General features: G+C 43.9%; 1 protein-coding gene across 2 annotated transcripts in view; it reads left to right on the forward strand.

Moving 5' to 3' along the window:
* Positions 1 to 27,967, forward strand: part of B4GALNT3 (beta-1,4-N-acetyl-galactosaminyltransferase 3) — a 51,826-nt gene that overhangs the window by 19,814 nt on the left and 4,045 nt on the right. Inside the window, exons 5-14 of one of the 2 annotated variants that reach the window (XM_066590919.1) lie at positions 6,556 to 6,646; positions 10,255 to 10,355; positions 10,742 to 10,809; positions 11,177 to 11,255; positions 13,181 to 13,247; positions 13,476 to 13,604; positions 14,490 to 14,599; positions 16,577 to 16,671; positions 16,905 to 16,966; positions 22,594 to 24,142. In XM_066590919.1, the coding sequence (XP_066447016.1) occupies positions 6,556 to 6,646; positions 10,255 to 10,355; positions 10,742 to 10,809; positions 11,177 to 11,255; positions 13,181 to 13,247; positions 13,476 to 13,604; positions 14,490 to 14,599; positions 16,577 to 16,671; positions 16,905 to 16,966; positions 22,594 to 24,142 (2,351 nt within the window). Of the gene's footprint in view, positions 1 to 6,555; positions 6,647 to 10,254; positions 10,356 to 10,741; positions 10,810 to 11,176; positions 11,256 to 13,180; positions 13,248 to 13,475; positions 13,605 to 14,489; positions 14,600 to 16,576; positions 16,672 to 16,904; positions 16,967 to 22,593; positions 24,143 to 27,967 lie in introns of those variants that run through there. The other variant, XM_066590920.1, reaches the window with a different exon arrangement.

A 27,967-nucleotide genomic window follows, 5' to 3' on the forward strand; every position in this document is an offset into this window, starting at 1 on the left:
CCCCCCTCTCCCATCTTGTCCCCCACCACCTATGGGGTGCTCTCCATGTGCCTCTGTGGTCCGTCAGCAGAGATACCCGGGGTCGCTGTGAAGGTAGGGTGTGCCTCTTGTCCCTGCATGTTTGCCTTTATCGGGGCATCAGCGGCAGCTGAGCTCTCCCCCGCCCCTCCCTCACCTCCGTTGTCTGGAGCTGCGGGGACACCGCTCTCTCTCCGTTGCGGTGTGAGCGCTGGTCCTCCGCTGGTGGAGATGTGGGCGCTGCCTCAGGGATATGCTCCTCCATGTCTGCTGCCTGTCTGTCAGCGGGGCTGAAGAAGCGGTTTATACCGCTTGAATCTCTCTCCACCGACGCTGCAGTGCGGGACTGGGTCGTCTTCTTGACCATTGTGAGGGGTTTAAGTGCCTGCTTTCTCCAAATGTTTATGCCTGGCTTGAGAATGTGGTGGACGGAGCAGGAGCTGAGCTAAAGAGCAACTTATCCCGCCATCGGTAAGCCACGCCCCCAGAGCATTCATTTAACCCCTTCCCGCTCCATGACGTATAGGTACGTCATGGAGCGGCAGCGTATGTATGCAGAGAGGTCGCGGCACGACCTCTCTGCATACAGCACGGGCGTCAGCTGTTTAATACAGCTGACACCCGCGGGCAATATCTGCTATCGGCCATTAACCATTTGAACCATTTAAATCCCCCGAACCGCACGGCCACCCCGCGGTGAGATCGGGGGAGCCATGCAGGTGCCATGTAAGCCGGGGGCCTTTAGAAAGGCCCCAGGGCTGCCTTAGCAGACTGCCTATCAAGCCATCCCCGTGGGGTGGCTTGATAGACTGCCTGTCAGAATGCAGTATGACGTAATGCTAAAGCATTACGTCATACTGCAGGAGCGATCAAAGCATCGCTGCTTGTAGTCCTCCAGAGGGACTTTAAAGTAAAGTAAAAAACCAAAAAAAAATAAAGTTTTTTTAATTTAAAAAAAGTTATAAAATTTTAAATCACCCCCCTTTTGCCATATCTATCATTAAAAAATCTAAATCATAAAATAAAAATATGTATTTGGTATCACCGCATCCGTAAAAGTCGTCTATCAAAGTAGTGCATTATTTTTCCCGCACGGTGAACGTCGTCCGAAAAAAAAAATAAAGAACGCCAGAAATGCATTTTTAAAGTTATCCTGTCTCCCAGAAAAAACGCAATAAAAGCGATCAAAAAGTCGTATGTATTCCAAATTATTGTACTATCATAAACTACATGACATCACGCAAAAAATGAGCCCTTGCTCAACTACGTCGACGGAAAAATAAAAAAGTTATCGCGCACAAAAAATGACTGCAGAAAATAATTGAAAAAAATAACTGTCTTTGAAAAAAAAAAAAAGTAGTATAGTAAAAAAAAACCTATACAAGTTTGGTATCGTAGTAATCGTACTGACCCATAGAATAAAGTTATCATGTCGCTTTTGTTGTCGTTTGTGCGCCGTAGAAACAAGACGCACTGTAAGATGGCAGAATGTCTTTTTTTTTTCATTTTTTCTCCACTTAGAATTTTTTAAAAGTTTTTCAGTACATTATATGGTACTTTAAATAGCACCATTGAGAAATAAAGCTCGTCCCGCAAAAAACAAGCCCTCATACAGCGACGTTGATGGATAAATAAAGGAGTTCCGATTTTTGGAAGGGGGGAGGAAAAAACAAAAATGGAAAAAGAAAAAGGGGCCGCGTCATTAAGGGGTTAAAGGGGCGTTTCATTTTTAAAATCGCCCTTTTTTTAAAGGGTTTCTTGTTTCTTATGTTATCAGAAGGTGTTCATGTGCTAGGACCTCTGAACATTTAACAGTAATCTCAATCAGGCAGCAAGTGTTCAGTTTTCCTGCAGCTCCTCCTTAGTCAGAATGAAGAATTACACATGTTCTTTTGTGGCCACTGGGGCTAAGAGATGAAGATCCTAAATTTCTCTTTCTATTAAATCAGAATTGACTAATAGAGTATTTTAAGGCATACCTCCTAGCTGTCCCAGATCCAGTGGGACAGTCCTGGATTTCAGGAACTGTCCCTCCATTCCAGGAGGCATGACAGATGTCAGATGGATCCATGGGATGAAGATACAGTTGAATGCAATTGTCAGACAGGGAGCCATCAGATTCTTGCACCACCTTTCAACCAGCCAGCGGCTTGGAGCAGGTCAGCGTGATGCAGTGACAGCACCGCAACTATCTGAGCGTAGCCACAGGCTGCGGAGATCTGCAGTGTGATATCCTCTGTGGGAGTGCCGACAGGGGAGGATTTATTTTGTTGTTTTAAGTTGGGGGCATTCAGGGGGCATTTTTATGTGTGGGGGCACTAAACGGGACTCTGTAGTGTGAGGGGCATCACTGGACGCACTAAAGGGACATCTTAATGTGGGCATATTGGAGAGGCACTGAGGAATATTTACTTTGAGGGGGGCTTCACTGCGGTATTAAGGAGGCATTTGTATGTTCAGGCACTAAGGGTGAATATTTATTGTGTGGGGCATGTTAGGGGCACAAAGTGGGAATCTGTACTTTGGGCAGCTTCACTGGGGCTCTAAGGAGCTATTTTTGTGTGGGGGGACTAAGGGGGAATTTTTATTATGAGGGGCATCTCAAGGGGGCTGTAAGTGTAAATGTGTACTGTAGTGGAATCACTAGGGGCACTACGGGGCACATTTATCCTGGGGGTGTTTAGTGGACTTCTTTATTGTGAGGGGGCATATCAGAGGGCACTAAGAAGGAATATTAACTTGTGAAGGACATCACTTGGAACGCTAAGGAGGCTTTTGTATGTGGGGCCACTAACGGGAGCATTACTAGGGGCACTAAGGGGGATTATTTACCGTGGCAGAGACATTACTAGAGGCACTTAGAAGGCATCCGTGTGGCAGCACCCCGGAGGCAATCTTTACTGTGTGGAGGCATCACTGGGGGCACTAAGTGGTCCTCTTTATTGTATGGAGGCATCACTACTGTGAGTGCAGCACTAAGGTGCATGCTTTGTGTGACAGGCACTGAGGGTGTATCCTTACAGCGTGGAGGGCACCATTACTGTGTACCATACAAAAATGGCACTATGAAAGAATAAAGGGCACAAATGGGATAGATTATTGGGTGGAGCAAAAAGAGGACACCGCTAATGTGTGTTGGTGGGATTGGGTGTGGTTAGAGGCATGGCTTAATGCTACATTTACAGTGGCATTCCAATCGCTCCCCGATTGTTCTTCTTTTCTTTCTTTGAAAGTTGGGAGGTAGAAAAAATGGGTTCTAGATCGCTATTCGGTGGGCAGGAGAGGGTTAAATTACTGGGCTGCACTGGATATGAAGTAACAATCAAGTTGTGCAAGAAATCATTTGTTACTTTGTGTCTAGTTCCTTCTAGAAGACAAACAATAGGTAGATTGCTTATAGTGATTCCGAGCACCTGTTCTCAGTGGCTGTCGTTACGCAGTCTTGACTCGGCCTCAATATTTCATTCTCCGAGATGGCAGTGTATTGTGCTGTGAACGTTCTTTTCATGTGGAGATGAATGATAGGAGGAGTTGTGGTTGCGGTGAGAAGCAGCGCGTGATCACCGCTTAGGGCAGACCGGCATAAGTGAGCCCGACAAGTCGCTGCATTTAAAAAAAAAAAGCCAAAAGATGAAATCTGATAAAAGGACTGACGCGTCCCAGAATATAAAATAATATACTTCATGCTTACCAAAATGGATCTGAAAGCACAAGCGTGGGTGATGCGTTTTAAGTTTTTGCACATACTTATTGAAACAGGTCCATGAAAGCTCAGGCTTCACTGACACGTTTTATACCAAGGATATTTACACATCTGTGATATCAACATATTCTTGTAAGAACCTGTAATATGAAATGTGTCAGCTGTATGTCTCCTTTTCCAGATTACTCTAAGGGGTTGTCCAGTTGTAGACTATTCATAGCCTATCCTCAAGTTAGGCCATCAGTAGTAGATTGGTAGGGGTCTACCCAGAGGTGCCCCAAGCCTTTATGCTGTCTGAGGCAAAGTTTTAAATAGTGCCCCCTCCATCCCAATTCTGCAAAAAAAGCCACTCATTTTACAGGGATTGAATACGCCAATACACAAGATACTAAACATATATTTGAACTATTGAGACTCGTCTGAAATAATTGTCGCCCCAGTAGTAACTCTTCCTCTTAGTTATCCCAATAATTCCCTTAATGGCCCCAGTAATAGTGACCCGTTAGTGTTCCCAGTAGTAATAGTGACCCCCGTTAGTGTCCAGAGTAGTAATAGTGTCTTCAATTGTGGCCCTCAGTAATAATAGTGATCCCCATAGTGGTCACAGTAGTAATAGTGTCTTCCATAATGGTTCCACTAGTAATAGTGATCCTGTTAGTGGCCCCCAGTAGTAATAGTATCCTCCATATTGGCCACAGTAGTAATAGCATCATCCATAGTTGTCCCAATAGTAATAGTGGCCTCCATAATGGTCCCCGCAGTAATAGTGGCCCCAGTAGTAATAGTGTCCTCCATATTGGCCCAAGTAGTAGTGGTGTCCCCAATAGTAATAGTGGCCTTAGTAGTAATAGTGTATTTCATATTGGCCCCAGTAGTTTTGTGATCCCATTAGTGGACACAATAGTAGTAGTGTCCTCCATATTGACCCCACTAGTAATAGTAGACCCAGTACTAATAGTAAGGCCATTAGTGGCCCCAGTAGTAATAGTGTCCTTCATAGTGGCCTTAGTAGTAATGGTGTCCTCTCTAGAATTGAGTGTGTGATCGCTTAATTGTCCCCCAGGTATAGGATGGTGCACACAGATGCTGGGGGGAGAGGTCAGTGGTCGCAGACTCAGCAGCAGCTACCGCCGCCGGATCGGCTAAACAGGCTGGGTGAGTGAAATGCCTATTGGGTTGCTGCCCGGCTGGCTTCTAGCTGGCAATTATTTTTTCCTGGCCATGATAAAAGAAAATTACCAGCTGGGTCTTAATCTGTCATCCCCTCTGAGGTGCTGTAGACTACCGCAGAGACTTTAGTCTTAGGTCACTTTGTGGTGGGGGCGATCTCGGGTCTGTCATCTGTGACCCCTACCCACTGACCAACTGTTCACTGTGCCGGTGTGCTTTGCAGGAACATTTTTGCAGGAAGCAGATAGCTCTGTTCCCACTGCAGTGGCCAGGCTTGGTATTACAGACAATTCACTACAGTGCATTGGGAACGGAGCTGTCTGCTTCCTGCAGAAATCAGCTCCATTTACAAACGTATTGGCCTGGTGAACAGCTGATCTTCAGGGCCGCAGGGCAGTAGATCCCTGCCAATCTGCTTTTTATAACCTAACTTGAGGATATGCTAACAGTCTACAACTGGAGAACGCCTTTAAATAAGCATCAGCTATCCTAAGAATATTTAATGTGAAACACATCAGCATTGCTTCTGCTTTTAGAGATGTTTTTCCATTTCTTTTGAAATATGAGTTATTTATAAGAAGTGATAACCTGAAATGTGTCAGCAGTGCCTTTAGGGATTCATTTTAATAAGTAGAAGTTATGGGTAAGAATCTCTGAGCTGAAACGTCAGGGATCTTTTTCAATATGTATGAGCTAAGAGAATCTTTGAAGTGAAATGTTTCAGCCAGGCTTGTGCATTTAGAGATTCACTTCAAGAAGTATCAGCTATGCTGAAGAAAATCTAACATGAAGTGCGCCATTGCTGGATCTTTTTAGCATGCGTTATGGATAAGAGTCTATATTTGAGATACATGAGCTGTGCTTGTGCTTTTAAGGTAACATTACGATACCCTGATCTACGTGTAACAATCTTGGATGGAAATAAGGAACAAGTAACAATACCTCTGCAGCGTCATCTATTGGATGGTAGCATTCCTGCAAATCTATGGCAGACCCTTCATACAATTCGAAATACTTGCAATAAGGCAGCATCCACGTTGCATTCATTTATGATAGTAAAAAGTCTTTATTCCCCATGATACAATACAGCAACGTTTCAACCCCAAGCAGGATCTTTATCAAGCCCCCAAAGACCCTTTATACAAGTCTTTATAACAATGATTGGGAATTGAGCAAAAGCTAGAGAACAATACGCAGACAACTGTTTCAGAATGTTTGCCCCTCATGGACGTGCAGTAGCTTTCTGGCTTAGCTAGTGAGAGGCCTCTGTGACATGGGTCAGGAGGGATATTATCTCTTCTTAAGGAGAGTACCAAGAAGGTGTATAAGGAGACACCTTGATTTTCAGTTTTTTGGTCAATTCCCAATCATTGTTATAAAGCGTCTGACATTGATTTGCAGGCCTGCAGACCTATTGTTCCTTCTTCCTTATTTGCATATTTTTCAGAGGAGCAACATGACCTTATAAGTCTTCTCACTCACCTTCTAGGTGCTCTCCTTAAGGAGAGACAATTCACATCCAAGATTTGGAAACGTGTCTACATGGTGACTTATGTTATTGGACCAGTGGCTTGTTCTCCAATATTCAATGACCCAGCTGTAGAGGTGTTTGCTACAGATTCTTTGTGACACCAGACTGTTTTAAGACTTTGCTGTCTCCTCAGATTCACACAACAGTCAGTAAACTGGCGATAACTCCACAGTGGACCAACTACGGGCTCCGCATGTTTGGTTACCTCCACCCAGCCACAGATGGTAAGTGCAACTCTATGATTAGTGGATCATCAGTAGATCTCTCTCTCCTTCTCTTATGACTTTTTAGCGCCCTCTTGAGTCACTCAGATGTCATTACACTTCTTTCTACCACTGAATTTATTTGATGACTTTGACCTTGGCGCTTTAACAATTATTTCCTTCACCTGAAATCCATAGCGGATGATATTTCGTTGTCCTGGTAAGGACACAGGTCTTATCTAAATGACATTTCCGGAGCAATGGAATGCAATCTGTTTCCTGTTATTACCCACTGCAGGCTGGGGAGAAATGTAATTGTCTCTCAGAGGGATTCGTCATAGGAAATATAGAAAAGTGTTATCATTTCTAAGGCTGAATGCTGGCGACCCTGCGTACCTGTCATTCTCCAGCCTCTCTATACTGCGGATGGTCTGCACAGCTCACCATCGGACATGCGCAGTACAGATTTTTTTTTTAACTCATGCTTTTCCCACGTCATTGCCTAGCGATGAAACGAAATCCGCGACCGTGGATAAGACGGCTTCCATTGACTTAATCCGTCCAAAAATGGAGCATACTGCAATTTTTCATCTGCAAGCGGAAAGCGCAATTGGTTTCCGTTTGGTTGCATGAAGAATCACTTTTCCATAGCATGCTATGGGCGGTACTTACTGCGGAATCTGGAGGCGGACGTCCGTTCCAGATTCCACAGTGCAAATCTGCTCGTGTGCATGAGGCCCAAGGGCTGGAAGTTAAATACTCAACACTTCCTATCTGTGTTCTGGCAGCTCAGTGTAATGCTGGCCTTAGGTTAAGTGGTACCCTGTGCAGATTTTTTTGGGCGTCCCCCCTTTCTCGTCATAAGTTATGAAAAACAATATATATTACACACTGATAGGCAGTTTGCCTGGATTCTGCTTGTGCACAGAGGCGGAAGATAGAGGTATACTCCCACCAGAACAGTGAATAAATACTGTACCACAACCAAGCTCATAACATAAAAATATAGAACCAGAACTAAGCTCAGTACATAAATACAGCCCCAGAACCAAGCTCATAATGTAAACACAACACCTTAACCAAGCTTATAACGTAAATACAGCACCAGAACCAAACTTATAATATACATACAGCACTATAACCAAGCTCATTAAATAAATACAGCACCAAAACTAGACTTAGTGCATAAATATAGAATCAAGCTGATAACAAATACAGCACCAGAGCCAAGTTTATAATATTCAGTAAATACAGCAGGAGAACCAAGCGTATAACATGCAGTAGCTAATGAAAGATAAGGGGGAAAAAGAGGGAGCAGAGCATGTATTTGGGAGCTCATGATCTATAAACCAGTGTCTTGGTTTGGGGATTTTAATCTCTTCTCTCTTTGTTCTATGTATGGGCGGAAGATTGCTCAATTCCTGATGAGTCTGAGAGGGTGCAGCCAGTCCACAAAAATGTCACCTCTTGGTGTAGGTAAAAAGTGGTTGTAGGCACAATCCATTTTCTCAACCCCTTAATTACGAGGCCCCTTTTTTTTAACATTTTCGTTTTTTCTTTCCCCTTTTTAAAAAAATCAGAACTCCTTTATTTAGTCATTAACGTCGCTGTATGAGCGCTTGTTTTTTGCAGGACGAGTTGTGTTTTTCAACTGTACCATTTAATGTACCATATAATGTACTGAAAACCTTTTTAAAAATTCTAAGTGGAGTAAAATGAAAAAAAAACAAAACATTCCGCCATCTTTCAGTGCGTCTTGTTTCTACGGCACACAAACTGCAATGATAACTTTATTCTATGGGTCAGTCTGATTACTAAGACACCAAACTTATTTTTTTTCTGTTATACTACTTTTATTTTTTTTTTCAAAGACATTTAAAAAAAAATTATTTTCTGCCGCTATCTTCTTCACGCAATAACGTTATATTTCCGTCGACACAGTTGTGTGAGGGCTCAGGTTTTGTGAGATGTACTGTAGTTTGCATTAGGGCTTATTCAGACAACCGTATATCGGCCAGGTTTTCACGTCCGGCTGATATACGGTGTCCCTCTCTGCAGGAGGAGGAGGCTGGAAGAGCCGGGAGCAGTGCACTGAGCTCCAGCCCCCTCTCTGCCCTTCGGCACTATTTGCAATGGGAGGGTGCGGGACAGGGGCGGAGCTAATGCAGCTCCAGAGCCAATCTCAGTACGTAAGTATAGCATAAGAACCATACTCATACCATACAATAAGTACAGCACCAGAACCCAGCTCATAACACAGTAAATAGAGCAGCAGAACCAAGCTCATAATACAGAGTAAATACTGCACCAGAACCAGCCTCCGTACATAAATACAGACCCAGATCCAAACTGATTGCTAGGACTGTGGAACCACTGGATCAACCTACCAGGTGGGCCAAGGCCCAGTCCAGCAAGGCTAATGGCTGACCCTCAGGTAATTGGAGGTAAGAACGCCAGATGACTGTAACCAGTCCGAGGGGGTGAACTAGGAAAATTACCTTGCCCTAAGCTGGTACAGGAAAGGAGGGATAGCCCTGCCTAGGAACGGAGCACTTGTCCTAATAAGGACGACCCCGTGGTCTTCCTCTAGGCGCTGGCTGACCCTTCCAGGTAGAACTCCAATACACCAAAAGATGAACCAGGGCTGGGAGTAGTAGGGAAACAGAGAGATGGACAGACCTACAAGGACAAGACAGGAACAGGCAAAGAGAATACTGACAAAGAGGGTGCAAAGGCGGAAAGACAACTAACAGAGGGATGCCGGATAACAACACAACAAATGCTGAAGCAGCATATCAGAGAGAGCAAACTCACAACAACACTGAAGCCCAGAGGCACAGGACAGCTATAAAGGGTGGTGATTAGGAAATGTGCATCAACTGAGCAGGAGACCCAGAAGGAATTAACCCCAGTAGTACTGGAAGAGAATAGTGTAAGCTCAGGGAACAGGGTGAGCAAGACGACGCTGCGCCTGCCAGACGCGGAGGCAGGGGACTGCGTCTGAACAGTGCACCTAACACTCATAACATAAAGACAGCGCCAAAACCAAGCTCAGTACATAAATACAGAAACAATCTAATAACATACAGTAAATACAACACTAGAACCAAGCTCATAACAAATACAGAACCAAACTCAAAACATAAATACAGTACCAGAACAAAATTTGGAATGTAAATACAGTACCAGAACTAAACTCAGTACATAAGTACAGACCCAGAACCAAAATCGTAACATACATACAGCACCAGAACCAAGTTCAGCACATAGATTGAGTAGAAGAACCAAGCTCATAACGTATTCAGCAGCAGAACTAAGTGATCGCTTGTAGCTAAGGCTGACCATGGCTCACTGTTATCACAGGGACACTGGGCTTATTATTTTTTCATACACTGCAATGCTAAGAACTGGATTGTGATTAGTTGCTATGAGGATGTCTCCCTATGATGATACATTTTTAAAGAACAGGGACAGGAAGTGTTGTGTTAGCGGCACAGTAACCCTTTTTTCAACTTCTGATGGAAACACAAATATCCCTGTAATTGCTTGCTCCTAATTCCCATGGTTTATAAACTCCTGTAGCAGGTTATAATGTAACACGTAGCTCTTTTTCCCGTTCTTTGCTGCAGGTGAATTCCAGTTTGCAGTATCTTCCGATGACAACTCCGAGTTTTGGCTCAGTGACGATCAGTCGGTGGGAAAACTGCGGCTCCTGTGTAGAGTAGGACCGGTATGGAGAGGCAATTCTAGATGTACAAAACAGGGGCTCCTACTTTCATACATTTCCATCTGTTCTTCAAGGCAGGGCTGGACACACATCATAGATTTCGCTATTACAGGGGATATCAAAGAGGGAAGCCTGAGCCTTTTAGCTGCAGGTCTTATAGGACATAGGGTCTACAGACTGATACTTTGTCACTGCCCTGCAACATTGTAACCAACTATGAAGACAGGAGAGATTTGTGCTGCTGATGGAGGATTGAATACAGTTGTAACAAACCCTCAGCTGTGAGAAGCATTAAAGTCTGTACAGGTTTTCAGCCTCTGGATGTAAATGAAAAATAATTATCCCCCTCCCCCCATGAACAAATCAGCTGTTCTTTTTTTGTATCATAGGCAGGGAAGCAATGGACGGCTCCAGGGGAGTATGGGAAATTTCAAGATCAAATCTCCACACCAGTCAGGTAAGACACAAAGAAAAACACCTCCCAAATACCCCTCATTCAGGTGCTTATATAGTGGAGGAAGGACCCCATAAGAAATGGATTATGCCTCCTGCATACTCTCAGCCAGCCCCCAACTCAAACTTATGAGATATATCATCTTAACCTATTTTCACCATCCTGCGGCTCTGCGTGGGTGGGGAGAAAATAGTCCCACCCATGAGCATCAGCACTGATTGAGGTGTGTAGTGTTTTGCAATATGTGGGGATACACGTGCCATTGAAATTTGGAATCAGTGGTTTGCCCACCTGCCAGGTGCTGTAACAATGTTCTGCTCTGTCTGATTGGTGATTGATGCCTTTCCATGGTTGTCTCCGTATGTTTCAGGTTATCTGCTTCCAAAAGATATTACTTTGAATTGTTACACAAACAAGATGATGCAGGGACCGACCACGTGGAGTTGGCAGTGAGTGGTGGTATATAACGGGACACATTGTGACCTGGGCATCTTCTATATGTAATTATATATGTATAGCTGGTGTAATAGGGGTGGTGCCAAGGGCCCCTGAGCCTCATAGCACAGTTCTGAATGGGTGCCTCGCCCTTCCCTTTCGAGCATAAACATTCACCATATAAAAGTTCACTGATATGTTATCCCAGACCAGACCCCAAAATAATAATGCCTAACGTATATACAAGGTGCTAATATTATCACCAATCACATTACCTCCATAATGTCACTGACCAAAACCCAGTGTATCAACATTACCAATAATAACAGTATATAAGAGCCAAATAATACTGCCACACCATAGTCCCATACTACCTCCCCATTGTGACAAATACTACCAAACTCTTACTGAGAGTAAGACAACTACAAAGTTCCATATTATCAAGAACACTATAGAAGAACCAAATAATACTGCCGCACTATGATCACATATCACCACCACACAGTGACTAAATAATAGCGCTATAATGAACAAAGATCACTGCAAAGAACAATATTACCAATAACACTATGAGTGTCAAATAGTACCCCAGAGTTTGACCACATAATACCACCATACTGTTACGGAAAAAACTACTATACAAAGACTAATATTACAGTGACCATATAGTGGTAGGTGCCAGCTCTACAAGACTCTATGTAGACAGTATAAGTGATTGCAGTACCATTATATTCAGTGATCACAGGTGACATTGTCTTTGACCAGAGTTCTTCACTTTTCCTTTTCTTCTCCATCTGGCCCAGACCACCATACTGTTACTGAACAAAGGTGACTACAAAGATCAATATTACCAATAATACTATATGTGACCACTTAATACAACCATACTGTTACTTTAAAAAAACACTATGCAGAGACCAATATTACCCTAATAGAATGACCATATGCAAAATAACAAAGTGTGTGAGCAACACCAGAAAAACCCAATCTGGGTAGGACCACCAAATGCAACAGCCAGATAAGAGTCCAAACAGCACTTCCACAGAAGTCCATGTAATGTAGAAGAAAATCCTGGCAGCATGCAGAGGTGCTATATAAAATGTACTCTTTATTCTCCCATCACACAGACAGCAAGGTTTCGGCAGTGAGGCTTGAGAAAGGCCTCACTGCCTAAATGTTGCTGTCTTTGTGTGATGGGAGAATAAAGAGTACATTTTATATAGCACCTCTACATGCTGCCAGGATTTTCTTCTACATTACAGTGACCATATGGTCAGCAGCTCTACACAGACCCTGTGTAGACAGTATATGTGATTTACAGTACCATTATATCCAGTGATCACAGGTGATGTCATCTTTGACAAGAGTTGCTCACTTTTCCTTTGCTTTTCTTTTCCATCCAGTCCATATCATCATGACGACTTCTCCTGGTCACAGCTTGTCTCTAAAGAATTTGACACATAGATATCTTTGGCTCCTAAATTTTCCAGCAGCCTACCCACATTTTTCACACATCTACACAATCTCCCCATTCATAATGCCCAAGATAGTAATAATATTTTTGTTCTCCCTGTAGACCCCACACAGTATAAGTGCCCCCACTCAGCAATAATGCCAACTTTAATGCCCGCACTGAGTAATATTGCCACCTTAAGCCTCCATTCAGAAATAATTCCTCCTTTTATACCCCCACTCAATCATAATGCCACTATTCAGCAATAGGGACATTTCTGAAATAAAAAACACCCATACTCACCTCTGTCACTGCCTCCCGCCACTGCAATCTGTGCTGAATCGGTCCCCCACTGGCGTCCAGGTAGTGTGATCACGTGACCTACACACATGATCATGCAGCCAATATAATTATATACGTACAACGGATTACTAGTAGTTATATTCATAATTTGTGTCTCTCAAATTGCTTGTTTCTGTCTGGCAGTGGCGACAGCCTTTGCTTGATGAGGATTTCACGCTCATAGACTCGCAGTTCCTGTCTCTCTTCTCTGGTAAGTTCATGTTGGCAGTATATAACCACTACGAAGTGTGATGTCACACAGTAAATATCTGTCTGTCTCTATCAGATACTATAGACTTTGTTGTAATGGTGGAAATTATGAAGTCTTTGGTTGTATTAAGCCACACCCCCCATATAAATTCTCTGCCCTTACATTGTCTTGTCACAGCTATGATGCTGGCCATTTTATCTGCCATGTTTATTTGCTTTCTATCTATAGATGACGTAAATCTACCTCTGGGAAACACATCACTAATACCCCTTAGTAAGGCAAGTCACCACAAGGAGAAACCGGAGCAGCACCCGGCGGACATGCTGAAAGAGGATCCCCGAGACAGCGCCTTTAAAAGTGAGACTGTCTGCCCCTTTGTATCTTGATAAGTCGTTGTAGTGCTTCTCCCTTCACTGTAAATAACATTCTCCAACTTTCTAATAGACTATGGGTTTCAATTTCTCACCGTTTTCAAGATCTCTGCTTGCTGTAATTGAATATATCCGGTGACTTTAAAAGTTACCTTTACTTAATATTTCTCACAGCTGTTTTTTTTTCTTTTACCTTGTATCCAGTCTGGACAATGCTCTGTGAGTCAAACCCATCAGCAGCACAAATCTCTTCCCTGGCCTGATAGTTTGTTACAATGTATCAGTGCAGGTAACATGTATCAGTCTGGAGTCCAGAGGATTGTCAAGACCAGATACAACTGTAACAAAGCCGGAGCTGTGAGAAGTATTAGATCCAAACAGGTTTCTAGCTTCTGCATGTAAAGAAGAACTTCCCAATTGCTGACAGCAAGCAGAGGTCTTGATACCGGTGAGGAATTTTAACACAGCCTGTATTAGAAAGTCGCAGAGCTTTATATTATACAATAATTAAAGGGATTTTCCAGGACTGAAATAATAAGGGCAGGGAATGGGATAAAATAAAGGACTACACCACCTTGTCTCTCTTGTGGCCCCTTGTCCAGCATAGCAACTCTCCAATCCCAGAAGAAGCTGTGTGCTAAAGCCTGTAATTGGCTGAGCAGTCACATTAGTGGCAACCCACTACGCTTCCCATCTGTGGTGCTTCAGACTGCGGCATCAGGTCGCCTCAGTATGGGGGTGCCTCTGGGTCACATGACCCCTGCAGCTTCTTCCAGGTTCCGAGCAGTGGGGATCGGGGCAGAGACACTTAAGGGGAAAGTAGACTTCATTTAAGCTTTATATTCTGTAAATCTCCGTCCTTCATTTTCAGTTCACCTCCTGCCTATGAAGCGGGTGCACAGCATCCTTCCCAGCTGCACATATAAGCCCAGTTACCTGCTAGAGGGATACCCGCTGCAACGATACCAGGGACTGCAGTTTGTAAGTGGAGGTGTTGGCATGACATGCAGGGGGCAGGCGTACCGTATGCGCAAGATCATGGCTCTTATGTTGATATGTACGATATTAAAAACCTGGAGACTGTCATGACATGAGTATTAATGCAGGTAGAAGTGTAGTATATAACAAGGGTTTCTATGGGGGTCATTTCCAGTTCTAACGATGATATCAGCATCTATGTAGGTATAAGGCTCGGTATACATGTGGCGAATCTTTCTGCAGATTTCCCTCACCTACACTGAAACGGGTGAAATCTGCAGGGAAATTCACTGCAGAAATTGACAATTCTGCGTACTTAACTTCTTCCCATCACAGTAATTTTTAGCGGCATCATTTTTGAGTCCCCGCCCCCCACCCCCTCCCCGGCGCCATAACTTTTTTTATTCTTACGTCAGTGGGGCTGTGCAGGGGTTTTTAGTCTTCTCCCTTTGTCTAATCACTTAGATGCCAAGCTTGCAAATGACAGCGCTTCTAAGGGGTTAACCTATTCCTGCCCCAGAGCGTAAATGTATACCCTTGGGAGGGAACTTGTTTCCCATGAGCCATCAGTGATTGATAGCCTGCATCATGCTGCAACAGTGGGGATTGGAGAGAACGGCATGAAAAGGGGTCACTGAGGGAGGGCGCAGCCTGTGTGATGTTATCAGCCCTCCAATATATAATCGCAGAGGACCGATGCAATGCCAGACAATGGTGTCCACGTCTGCCATGGGCTCTGATCGCTATTATGAGATGATACATTGCAGCACACAAGTACTAAATGTCATTAAATGGCTGTGATTGGTTGACCATGTGATTGAGTTAGTCAATCGGAGCATTAGCTTTCTGAAGGTATGGAGGAGGGAGTGACAGCCTGCAGCAGCGCCCCAGATCATCGTAGAACGCTGCGGGAGGGGAGTATTGATTTTTTTTTTCTACAGGTAGTTAATCCGGCGTAAGACAACCCCCGACTTTGGAGAAGATTTTCCTGGGTTAAAAAGTCGTCTTATACGCCAGAAAATACAGTAATAAAAATATTAAAAATACATTAAAAAATTGTAATTAACAAACACCTTTTTTGCACACTTTTCTCTATTTGTCTTAACAAAAAAGCATATGCTTGGCATCGTCGCATCTGTAATGACTCGTAGAATAAATTGAACACATTTTTAACCTGCACGAAAAACACTGGAAAAATAAAAGCTTAAACACGGGAGAAATGCAATGAAAGTCATAAAAAAAGCCATATGCACCCCAAACTAGTACCAATAAAAACTACAGCTCATTGCGCAAAAAAACAAGCCCTCACTGAGCTCTGTCCGTAGAACAATTCAAAAAACGATGGCAGAATTGAGATGCTTTTTCTCCCTGCCCTCCAAAAAATTTATAAAAGTTATATAATACATTATATGCACTCAAAATATGGTAACAATAAAAACTACAGCTCGTCACACAAAAAACAAGCCATCACACAGCCATGTTGACGGTAAGATAAAAAAAAAAAAAATTGGCTTTTGAAAAGTGGAGATAAAAATCTCCCAAAAATTGTTGCATCCTTAGGTCCAAATTAGGCTACGTCACTAAGAGGTTAAAGCCGCTGGATGTAAACAGAAAAGCTTCTTCAGTCACTAAGGGGTCAAGCGGTCTGGATTGCTGTTCTCTCTGATAACCGCTATTGCAGTAGGGTGGCAGCACCCACTGTGTGTGTATGGTGCGGGTTCAGCTTCTGAGCCCTCTGTATACATTCCCCTGCAATGTATGACATACATGCCAGTCACATGTTGGGAAAGGGTTAAAAGTCCACACCACGGGTCATGGAAAAAATCTGCAGCGTGAGGATGACATGATTTCAAATCTCATCCGCATGGCGGCTACTGTATTCTGTAATTAAGTGTAATTACATGCCTTGACTGCCGTACGGAAATCCCGCAGCTTTTACTGTACATGTGCATTTACCCTGTCGCATTCTGTTCCCCGCAGGTTCACCTCACATATGTGTATCCAAATGATTACACACGGCTCAGCCACATGGAGAAGGACAACGAGTGCCTGTACCAGGAGAATCTTCAGTACAGGTATCTGCACCAGCAAATGGGTACTACACCAGGGTGTAATGAGAGGTTGGCCACTGGGGCATTGCCATGTAGCCCGGAGCCCCTTCCTGCCATAAGCGCCATCACTACCGACCACCCATATGCCTATTGCTCCACCCCCCACCTAGCCTGACTTGAGGTGTGGTCCTGGCAATAGATCAGTATAAAAGCCGCGTAACTGATATTGCAATAAACCTTCCTCTCTTATCCCACAGGCTGAGATATAACAAATACATGATGGTGGACCAACCGCAGCCCGGAACTGCTGATCACCCAGGTAATGCTATGTGCTGCTGTGGATCTGCAAATTAGGTTGTAGTGGCAGTCAGAGCTTAGATACTTTGGCGGCATTACTTTTTATGGGGACAGTATATGAAAATATAGCCCAAAAAGGGCATAACTGAAGGATCAGGAGCCCAGGTGCAAAATTTTATCTTGGGGCCCCCCCTTGATCTGTACCTGTACGCATACCTAAACTGTGCTGCATACAACTGCAAAACAAATTTGCATACATGATCTAGCCGCTGGGCATAAACTTTCCAAATAGGACTCATTTCCTGGACTATGTGAAAATGTGTCCGTAGCCCCATAGGCTGTTCATGTTTTTGCTTCATTTTTTAACCACAATTATAAAAACTTATCAAAAATGTTATGCGGTATTCAAAAACTACATACAATTTTAAGAAACTGTATACTCTATTAAAAACTACGCTGTAGATTTAAACAATACATGCAGTTTTTTTAAAACCCGCATACAGGTTTTTTAATTGTGTGTAAAGTGTTCAATCGTATATAGGAGATACCCAGGTTATACCAGCATGCTCCTTATCACCTTATACGGGGAGATTTACAACTTATACCAGCTGTACATAAATAATTATATACAGGAGATACCCAGGTTATACCAGCATGCGCCATATGACTATATACAGAAAGTATAACTTATACCAGCTGTACATATATGATTATATGCAGGAGATACCCAGGTTATTCCAGCATGCTCCATATCACTATATACAGGAAATGTATCACTTATACCAGCTGTACACATATAATTAACAGAAGATACCCAGGTTATGCCAGCATGCTCCATATCACTATATACAGGGAGATGTATAACTTATACCAGCTGTACACATATAATTAACAGAAGATATCCAGGTTATACCAGCATGCTCCATATCACTATATACAAGAGAAGTATGACTTATACCAGCTGTATATATACAATTATATATAAGATATACCCAGGTTATACCCGCATGTTCCATATCACTATATACAGGAGATGTACAACTTATACCAACTGTACATATATAATTATTAACAGAAGATACCCAGGATATACCAGCATGCTCCATGTCACTGTATGAAGGATGTAAAACTGGAATTGTCTGCCCCAGGTAATGGCCCTCCCCTCCCTGAGTGTCACCCACGGGGAGCAGTGGTGGACAGTATATGGCCGGGGCCCCGTATGCCCTCCTAGCCAAGGGAGCGGGTCGCAGTTGCAATCCCTGCAGCCCCTAGTGGTACTTTTACAGATGTGTCAATACCAAATATGTATTTTTTTTTAAATTATAACTATTCATTTTTTTCTAATATTTAATAAAACTTCTTTTTACTAATTGTTCCTTTTTTATTTTTAGTCCCCACGGCAACTTGAACTTGCGATTGTTTGATTGCTTATACAGTATAGTGCAATACCATAGTGCATATACCATAGCATAATGCAATACCATAGTATTGCATTATAGCACATTTTAACAAGCAGTCTATTAACCCCTTAGTGACCAAGCCTGTTTGCGCCTTAATGACCAGGCCAAATTTTGCAAATCTGACACGTGTCACTTTAGCATGGAAAAACACCAGAAAGGTTTTGCATATCCAAGCGATTCTGACATTGTTTTTTCGCCACATGTTGTACTTCATTTAGTTGGAAAAAAAAGACCGATAGAATTTGTGTTTATTTATTAAAAGCGCCAAAATTGGGAAAAAATTTTAAAAATCGTCATTTTTTCACATTTACAACTGTAATATCTCAAATATGTGCAAACATAATATAGAAATTTTTGCTAAGATTTATATTTCCATCCGTTTACTTTATTTTGGGCGCACATTGGAAAAACTTTCGGTTTTTTTTAACCATTTAGGAGACGTACAAATGTAACATTACTTTTCAGCATTTTGAGGAACACTTTGTTTTCCTACACCAATCCAAGATTGGAAAGGCTCATAGGAGTCAAAATGATAGATACCCCCACAAATGACCCCATTTTAAAAACTACACCCCTTAACGTACTCACTGAGGGGTGTCAGGAGTATTTTAACCCCACAGTTTTTTTTCAGGAGTCAATGCAATTTAGAAGAGAAAAACTAAAATTTCATATTTTTGCAAATATGTCATTTTAAAGACAGGACTTTTTTCTATAGTACACATGAAAATTAGGATTTTCACCCTAGAATGGATACCCCTGTTTGTCCCGTGCTCAGAAACATACCCATTGTGGCCCTAGTATTACGTCTGGATGCACAATGGGGCCCAAAATGAAAGGAGCAACCGGTGGCTTTCGGAACAGAAATTTTGCTTGAAGGAGATTTAGGCCCTATTGCACACTTGTAGAGCCATTGAGTGACTAAAACGATGGCGAACGCCCACAAGTGACCCCATTTTGAAAAGTAGACCCCTTAACGAATTTATCTAGGGGTACGATGACTTTTTTGACTTCACAGTTTTTGAATGAATCTAAACCAAGCCAAAGGAAAAAAATTACGATTTTCATTTTTTTGGTAATTCTGTCATTTTAAAAGCAGTTTTTTTGTACAGCACATATATGAATGAAGACTTGCACTCCAAAATGGATACCCCTGTTTCTCCCGTGCTCAGAAACATACCAATTGTGGCCCTAATTGTATGTCTGTATGCACAATGGGGCCCAAAATGAAAGGAGCAACCGGTGGCTTTCGGAACAGAAATTTTGCTTGAAGGAGATTTAGTCCCCATTGCCCACTTGTAGAGCCCTTGAGTGACCAAAATGATGGAGAACGCCCACAAGTGACCCCATTTTGAAAAGTGGACCCCTTAACGAATTTATCTAGGGGTACGATGACTTTTTTGACTTCACAGTTTTTGAATGAATCTAAGCCAAGCCGAAGGAAAAAAAATACGATTTTCATTTTTTTGGTAATTCTGTCATTTCAAAAGCAGTTTTTTTTGTACCGCACATATATGAATGAAGACTTGCACCCCAAAATGGATACCCCTGTTTGTCCTGTGCTCAGAAACACCCAATGTCGCCCTAGTATTACGTCTGTATGCACAATTGGGCCCAAAATCAAAGGAGCAACCGGTGGCTTTCGGAACAGAAATTTTGCTTGATGGAGATTTAGTCTCCATTGCCCACTTGTAAAGCCATTGAGTGACCAAAACGATGGAGAACCCCCACAAGTGACCCCATTTTGAAAAGTAGACCCCCTAACGAATTTATCTAGGGGTATGATGACTTTTTTGACTTCACAGTTTTTGAATGAATCTAAGCCAAGCAGAAGGAAAAAAATTATGATTTTCATTTTTTTGGCAATTGTGTCAATTTAAAAACTGTTTTTCTTGGACAATGTACATAGGAATGAAGACGTTCACCCCAAAATGGATACCCCTGTTTGTCCCGTGTTCAGAAACATACCCATTGTGGCCCTAATCTACTTACAGGACACATGACTAGGCCCATAATGGAGGGAATGCCCGCTGGATTTCAGGGCAGAACTGAATAAATTCCAGGCCCCATTGCACTTATACAGAAAAAAAAAATTGACTTCCTAAAAATAATCCCCCCCCCCCTTGCCATCCCCATTTTTTTGGCATTCCCTAAATATTAGATAAAGGTAATAATATAAACTGCGTTTTATGTCCGAAGACAGGGGTAATTACGGAGGCTGGTTGGGATGGGCACATGGGGCAAGAAAACTGGGTATCCCCCCCCTGCTCTCATGTATTTTGGGGGGTATTTCGTAACCTCAGCGGCGGGTATGGGGTGTAAAAAGTGGCGCTCTGTGAGGCTTTGTAATTTTGCTGCGGTGCGGCGGTCTCACAGAGAAGGCGCTCAACAAGCTGCTCCTGGAACTGCAGGAAGGCGAGCGTTCCCGGGGCTTCTTGTAAATTACGTATTACAGGTAGCGGTCTGAATAACGCCGGGCTCACACAGCCATAGGCGGAATCTGCTTGCGGAGGCCTGCAGCGGATCCCAGCTGTGAACCCGGCTGTGACCCTGCGTACGGCCGCGTAATGTACTGCGCATAACTGCCTACTCACACAGGCGTTTTTTTGTTTATGTTTCCCGTGCCGTCGCTTAGAGATGACCCGGGTACCCGCACAATGTGTTTGCATATGGGCTGCGGGTATATCCGCGGTCATAGAGCACAATGGGCTCTAGGTCGGCGATATCCGCGGTAAAATATAACATGCTGTGTTCTGTTTTCTGCGAGGGGATTCCGTAATTCCGACCCGCTAATTGGGGGGAATTGTGTAATCCAATGCATGCGGTTGATCCGTGGATTACCGCTGATCAAGCGCATGCAGAACCTGTAATTCCTCTCCGGTCATGTGTGACCGGCCTAATGTTAGTTTGCTACTTTATCACGTGACCGGGGACCGCTCAGCGAGGCCACCGGTCCCTGGTCCAAGCACTCAGCGACCGTTGGTCGCTGGGAGCAAGGAGATTTAAGATTTCCTGGGCTCCCCGGCTCCTGCGAATGTGTCCGGCATTTTGCCCGCGGGCGCATGCGCAGCAGCCGGAAGGTTCCATGGAGGATAATCGCATCTGGATTCAAATGCAGAAGCCTCCGAGAAGATGTTTCATCTCCCCCCACTGATCGCATCGGTGAGGGGAGATGAAACTGCCACTCTTTAAAGAACTTTTACGTGATCGCCATTATGCATTGGATAACGGCGATCATGTGACCAGTAACCGCATACCGCGGCTCCCCGTGACATATCCAGGCTCTTGGCTACCTTTGGTAGCCAGCAGCAGGGAGATTTTACATTTCTTGGGCAATCTTTCACTTTTGCGCATGCGTCCGCCATCATGCTGACGGGCGCATGCGCCGAAGCTGGGGTAAGGTCCACGGATCAACATCCCACCAGGGAACAAATCCGGGACCTTGGGTACGTAATTTCATCCCCTCTTACGGATACGATCCATAAGGGGAGATGAAACTTTAACTTTTTAAACTTTTAACTTCAGAGCAGCTGAATCTTTAACTTTTATTGCACTTTTATTTACTTTTTTGCGATCGGCGCTGATCGCAATGCCGGGGGGGGGGGGGTCCGAACAGCCCGGGATGACCGCTCCATGCTGTCAGCTACCTGCGGACACTGACAGCATGGAGCTGTCACGTCCACAGCCCGAGGGGCTTTATTCTCTGCAGGACACATGTTTTTACGTCCTCAGAGAATAAAGCCCACTTCGGGAGGACGTAAAAACACTATGGGCTGGTCGTTAAGGGGTTAAGGCATCAGTCATTGCAGCCCTGGAGGCTTTAGTAGCTTCCCAGCTGCCTTGACAATCAAACGGCACATTGCAATCTCATAACTTAGGGGCCATTTGGGGCCCCCAAACACTGATCAAAGACAGACGAGACCTGCCGTGTATGGAGGGAGATCCATTCCCATTCACGCTCCATACAAACCCCGCTCACTCAGGACGTAAATGTACACCCTGAAATGTGAAGGGGTTAAGGTTTTCCACAGTGACGGCACTCCCATTGGTCTCCTTTGCAGCTTCCTCTCTACTATTCATGTAATCAGAGGGAGTCTCGACTTCCAGAGTCCCACTGATGACTATTTTATGCTATGTTCATTTTATTTGACGTGCAGAATGTTGTAAACACGCTTTTCTTTTCCTATAACAGGTTGGCCGGAGGACTACAAGCCCTCTGATTTCCAGTATGAAGACGAGGATCAATTAGTGGATAGAGAAGAACAGGAAGAACCAAGTGAAAATGATATAATAAGACAGAGGGAGCTTTTCTTGGTTGCAGATGAAGACACTCTACCAACTCCCATTAGACCTAATCACCGGAGGAGAGCACGACTGCAGGAAAATATTAGAAACAGGGACACGGAAAGTCTCCAAAACCAAAGTCCAAAAAGATCCAACAGTGTTATAAATCAGCCCTCCACAGCTGAGCGAAAGAACCAGAAAACCCCTGTCCCCGGTGAGGCCAGACCTCAAAAAAGGAAGCACACCCAACGCCGAAAAGCAATCAATGTGACTCACATGCTGGGTCATGCTCAAGTAGAGAGAAAAGGGTCACGTCTGTCAAAGAATAAGGGAAGACAAAACAAAAACTCAAAGGTGCAACGTGATGGTAGACAGAAGAACGCTCCACAGGGCAAAACCCTAAATGATATTAATGATCACCAGAAGATGAAGGAGGACTTTTATAGAAAACAGAAGTTATACATGAAAGAGCTGCAAGGAGAACTGGATAGGACTGAGCTACCACCAGGCGCAAAGTTACAACAGAAGCCTAAAATGGCAGGAGCTAGGCAAGACAAAATGCAAAGATCGAACTGGAATGATGAACATAGACTCAAACTGAAGATACGTGAAGATGTGATACCAGACAATGATGGGAGGCTTGTTACCCAAGTAAACCATAGAATGGACAAGAACTTAGAACAAGTCAATGGGGGGATGGAAATACATACGGTATCTCAACTACATCGTAAATCGGGTGAAAATGCAACACATCCACTTAAACAAGCTTATACAACTTATAGGAGACTGCAACTTAGTAAAGATGTAAGGTTGGAACCTCAAAACATTGGGTGGACCAGACAAGATCTTGAGGGGAAGAATCAAGGACATGAAGATCATGATGAAGGAATATATGATGGTGAAAAGATGGGCTTGGAAGAAAGTGTGGAGAAAAGCCAACCACTTGAGCTTAGTCGACAGAGAATGGAGCAACACGTAGAAAAACCATCAGTCACTGATGACTATCAGGACAGGAAGCAAAGAACTGAACATTTAGAGGGGACAATGCAGGTGACACCATCTGAAAATAAAGATGGAAATGGTGCAGTAAACGAAGATGTAGAAATGGGCAAAGAAGAAGCTCACATGGAAGATGAAAGACTAGGAGCTGCGATGGATGAAAGACAAATACAACCACCCAATGCAGAGGAAAATCTAGAAAGTAATGCTGGAGATAATCAAGAAGAGGGAAGATATCAGTCTAACAGGGAAGATGAGGAGGAGCTGGAGTATGCTGAATCTGAGCAACTGGTGTTCTGGAATCGTACTTTCAATGTGAGTCAGACGGATTTCCAGGTTCTTCGGTCGGACTCCATTGATCTGCGGTGTAATACGTCCGGGAATCTCCAGCTGAAAAAAAGTGAAGCCCAGACCATAGTGGGATCTTTTATGAAGAAGCTCAACCAATGGCATCGAGGGTAAGAATATGGGGCAAGTCACCCGAGTGCATACAGATATAGAGGAAGGAGGTTGGGTGACAATTTTGAGGAGGATAAGCTGCAAAAATATAAAGAGTTACAGGAGAGTTCAGCAGGTTCTAAGACATGATATAGAAAAATATCCTGAGCAGCAATCTGTAAAACTAGGCCAGGGGCACCAAGACCATAATCATTAGAACAAATACAAATTGCATATGTAGACCATTGAAAACCATATGTCTAGAACAGTGTTCCCCAACTCCAGTCTTTAGGGACCACCAACAGGTCAAGTTTTCAGGATATCCTAGAGTAAGAACACCTGTGGCAATGTCTGAGGCACCGACAATAATTACATCACCTGTGCCATACTGAGGAAATACTGAAAATATGGGCTGTTGGAGGTCCCTGAGGACTGGAGTTGGGGAACACTGGTCAGGAACTGAGGCCATGAGAACCAGTATGAATGTACTATGAGAACCAATCTACACATAGACCACAAGAACTTAGACAATGAGAACCAGTCTTTATATTTAGAACATGAGAATCCAGACCACAATCATGATGACCTATATAAATATGCAATACATGAGAACCAAGACCATGACAATCAAACTGTAAAGGGTGTAGTAAAAAAACTGATCCAGCTATATCACTGTTACGTGTGCTGCTGAGACATGTTGTACTATTGTGATTCCAGCAGCACAGCATTCTCAGGGTTAATGATTGAGCTGGCTGGGTGTGGTACTGTCTGCTAGCCAATCCCCTGGATCTGTGCTCACATATAAACCCAGCCCCTGGTCAGTCACTGCATGGGCCCTCAGGTGAGTAGTCATGAATGCTTGGCTTGTGAAGTTTGCAGTGTGACTTGTTTCATGTCCGTTTGTACGTTTAAATTCTGTCAGTTTTGTGTTAGTTTGCTGTGTGTCCTGCAATCTGTGTCCTGTCCTGTTGCAGTGTGCGGTGTGAATGGTGTCCGGTTCTGCTGGACTCTTGGTTAGTGTAGGGACTAGCAGTATAACCAGGAGCCGTGAAGTGGCCTGCTAGCTTTCAACATCTTGTACAAAATGTCAACCAATACCTGGTATTTATATTCAGCTTCCAATCTGTTACTAGTGGTTGCATGTTGTATGCAGTGTATTCTGGGTCTGTCATGTGGCATGTGAATGCATCCTGTTCTGGTGCGTGGCTCCTAGGATCAGCTAGGGCCCAGATCCGAAGACCGCTGGGCTGCCCTTATTGGGGCAATGTCCCTGCTTAGGTAGGGCTAGGTCATTCCTCCTATAGCCAGGGCCAGTTGCATGAATCCCGTGTGTGTCCCATGCTTGGCCTGCCCACACGATCGTAACAATCACAATACTGATGTTACACCCGCTCGGCGCACTAAAGTGCCACGCCTCAATACAGATGCAAGATGGTGTCCTATTTAAAACCGCAACTACACTTAAAGTAATTGCAAAGACCAATTACACCTCTCCAGGCTAAGATGGAAGGATACCTGTCTCTTACTAATCAGGGAAAGTGGGGAACCCCTGCCTAAAAGCGGAGTAATTGTCCCGACAAGGACAGCCCCACTGTTTTCATCTGGGACTTGGTTATCCCGGATTAGGAACCTAGAGAAAAGCACTAAAACACAGGACATGGCATTGTTCACACACACTGAACACAGAACAGGACTGCATATAAAGCTCATGTCTGGCCACTTGCACAGACATGACACATGTCGCTGTTCACATCAACATACAGAGTAACACTAACCACACAGAACAGGACTGCACATAGAGCACATGTCTGGCCACTTGCACAGACATACCAAACATGTCCATGTCACTGTTCACACCAATGCACATGGTTGTGCATACAACATAGAACGGAAACCCCACACAGAGCTCACATGCATAAAGATGGTAAACCATAATTAGTCCAGGTGTCCTCACTCCACGGGGAAAGAGAGTCAGCCACCATGCTGACATAGGAAACAGTGTCAGGCATCACCCACATGAAACACACACATCAGACGTCCAAGGAGGCCAAGGAACAAGAAGAAACCTGCATGCGCACACACCCCAGAAACCACAATGAGGGGAGGGACAGCAGGTGTCCAGACCGTCTTCAGGGAAGGAGAAAGAGACACTACAGGCAAGCATGCAAACACCAGCTCTGAGTGGGATTAACACAGAGATAAACAGTGATACATAAAATGACCAGCAATCTCTCACAAGAGTTGCTGGTATTTATCTGCTCAGATGAGGGAGATTGACTGTTGGAGAAAACCACGCCGAGCCAACTCAATTAACCCCTATCTGTGAAGGTGTGCACAAGGGAATCTCTAGAACCACAGGTCCAAGACGCACAACCTTAACAACTGGTTAACTATATTGAAATGACAATCTAGACTATGAGAACGAATCTATATAAAGAGCACAAGAACCTAGACAGTCTTTATATCTAAAACTTGAGAACCTAGTTGAGAAGCTAGACCATGGTCATGAGAACCTGTGTAAATATCCACTACATGGGAACTAAGACCATGACAACCAAACTATATATCTAGACTATAAGAACATAGGCTATAGCCATTAGAACCTATATACTGTGTATATATATATATATATATATATATATATATATATATATATATATATATATATATATATATATATATATATATATATATATGCTCTGAAGAAAAAAAAACACTCCGGCCCCTAGAAGAAGTTGTCATTTTGCTGCAGAACTCGGTATGCAGTTCTATCTCCGGCAGATATACACATGATGAGTTGTGGAGTGATTGGTTGGATGGTCTTGTCACTTGAGATACTAAAAGTGGTTCCCCCCTTGGCCGATAAGAGGCTCTTGGAGGCTCCTTGTGTGTAGTGACCTCTTCTTCTTCCACTTGTATAGAGCTTGTTGACCATCAGACGACTTTACGACGCAGAGAAGAGATTTCACCCCGTTACCAGAGTCTGAGAGGGGCAGATTATTGGGATGGGAGAAGCTGGATGGTCGTATTGATTAATTGTCCGCCACCGGGCCATTCTGTCCAGACTGTTAGGGGGTGTTGGGGCCAGTGGATGTGTGAGGGGCCCCTAGACACCACCAGTAGAAAGAAGTGTCTGATCATCTGACAAGCACGAGAAGCTCCAACTATTTCATTGTTCGCCATCCAAAGACAGGTGGAACCATCATTGCAGCCCTGTGTTTGTCAGAACCATTTCCAGACGCTTGGCTGAAGGACATTTGGTCTCAGGGCCCCACTTACGTGTACTGGCTTTGAACTATGAAACTGGGTGCTACGGAGGGGAACCGGGTTGTCTTCAGCTACTATTGAGGCTTAGTTTGGGCACTGACGACGGCCGTGTTTGTGTCTGGAGACCTCAGGGAGATCGCCTCAATCCTGGCTTTGCTGTGAAGCAGCACACTGCCCCTTCCTGGTGTGATGGACTATGGGCCATTCAGATACGACAGTCAGTCACCCCTAGTAGTGGTACGAGGGACAATGACAGCTCAGCGATATGTTCAGGACATCCTGCAGCCACGTGTTCTTCTCATGGCGGCTTCCAAGAGGCATTTTCCAGCAGGATAATGCTCAGCCACACACACAAGAGGGGCACGGGAATGTCTCCACAACATTGCCCACTTCCACAGCCTACGAGTTGCACGATCTAGAGGATCAGTTACACCAAATGTGAAACGGTATACCGCAGGATACCACACAGAACCTATTTGCCTCCATTCCCTCCCATATCACATCTTGTATCCAAGCTAGAGGTGGTACAACAGGGTACTAGAGCCTCCAAGCCCACCTGTATCACATCTTGTATCCAA

This window comes from Eleutherodactylus coqui, chromosome 2 (assembly GCF_035609145.1).
Source record: "Eleutherodactylus coqui strain aEleCoq1 chromosome 2, aEleCoq1.hap1, whole genome shotgun sequence".
NCBI classification, from domain to species: Eukaryota; Metazoa; Chordata; class Amphibia; order Anura; family Eleutherodactylidae; genus Eleutherodactylus; species Eleutherodactylus coqui.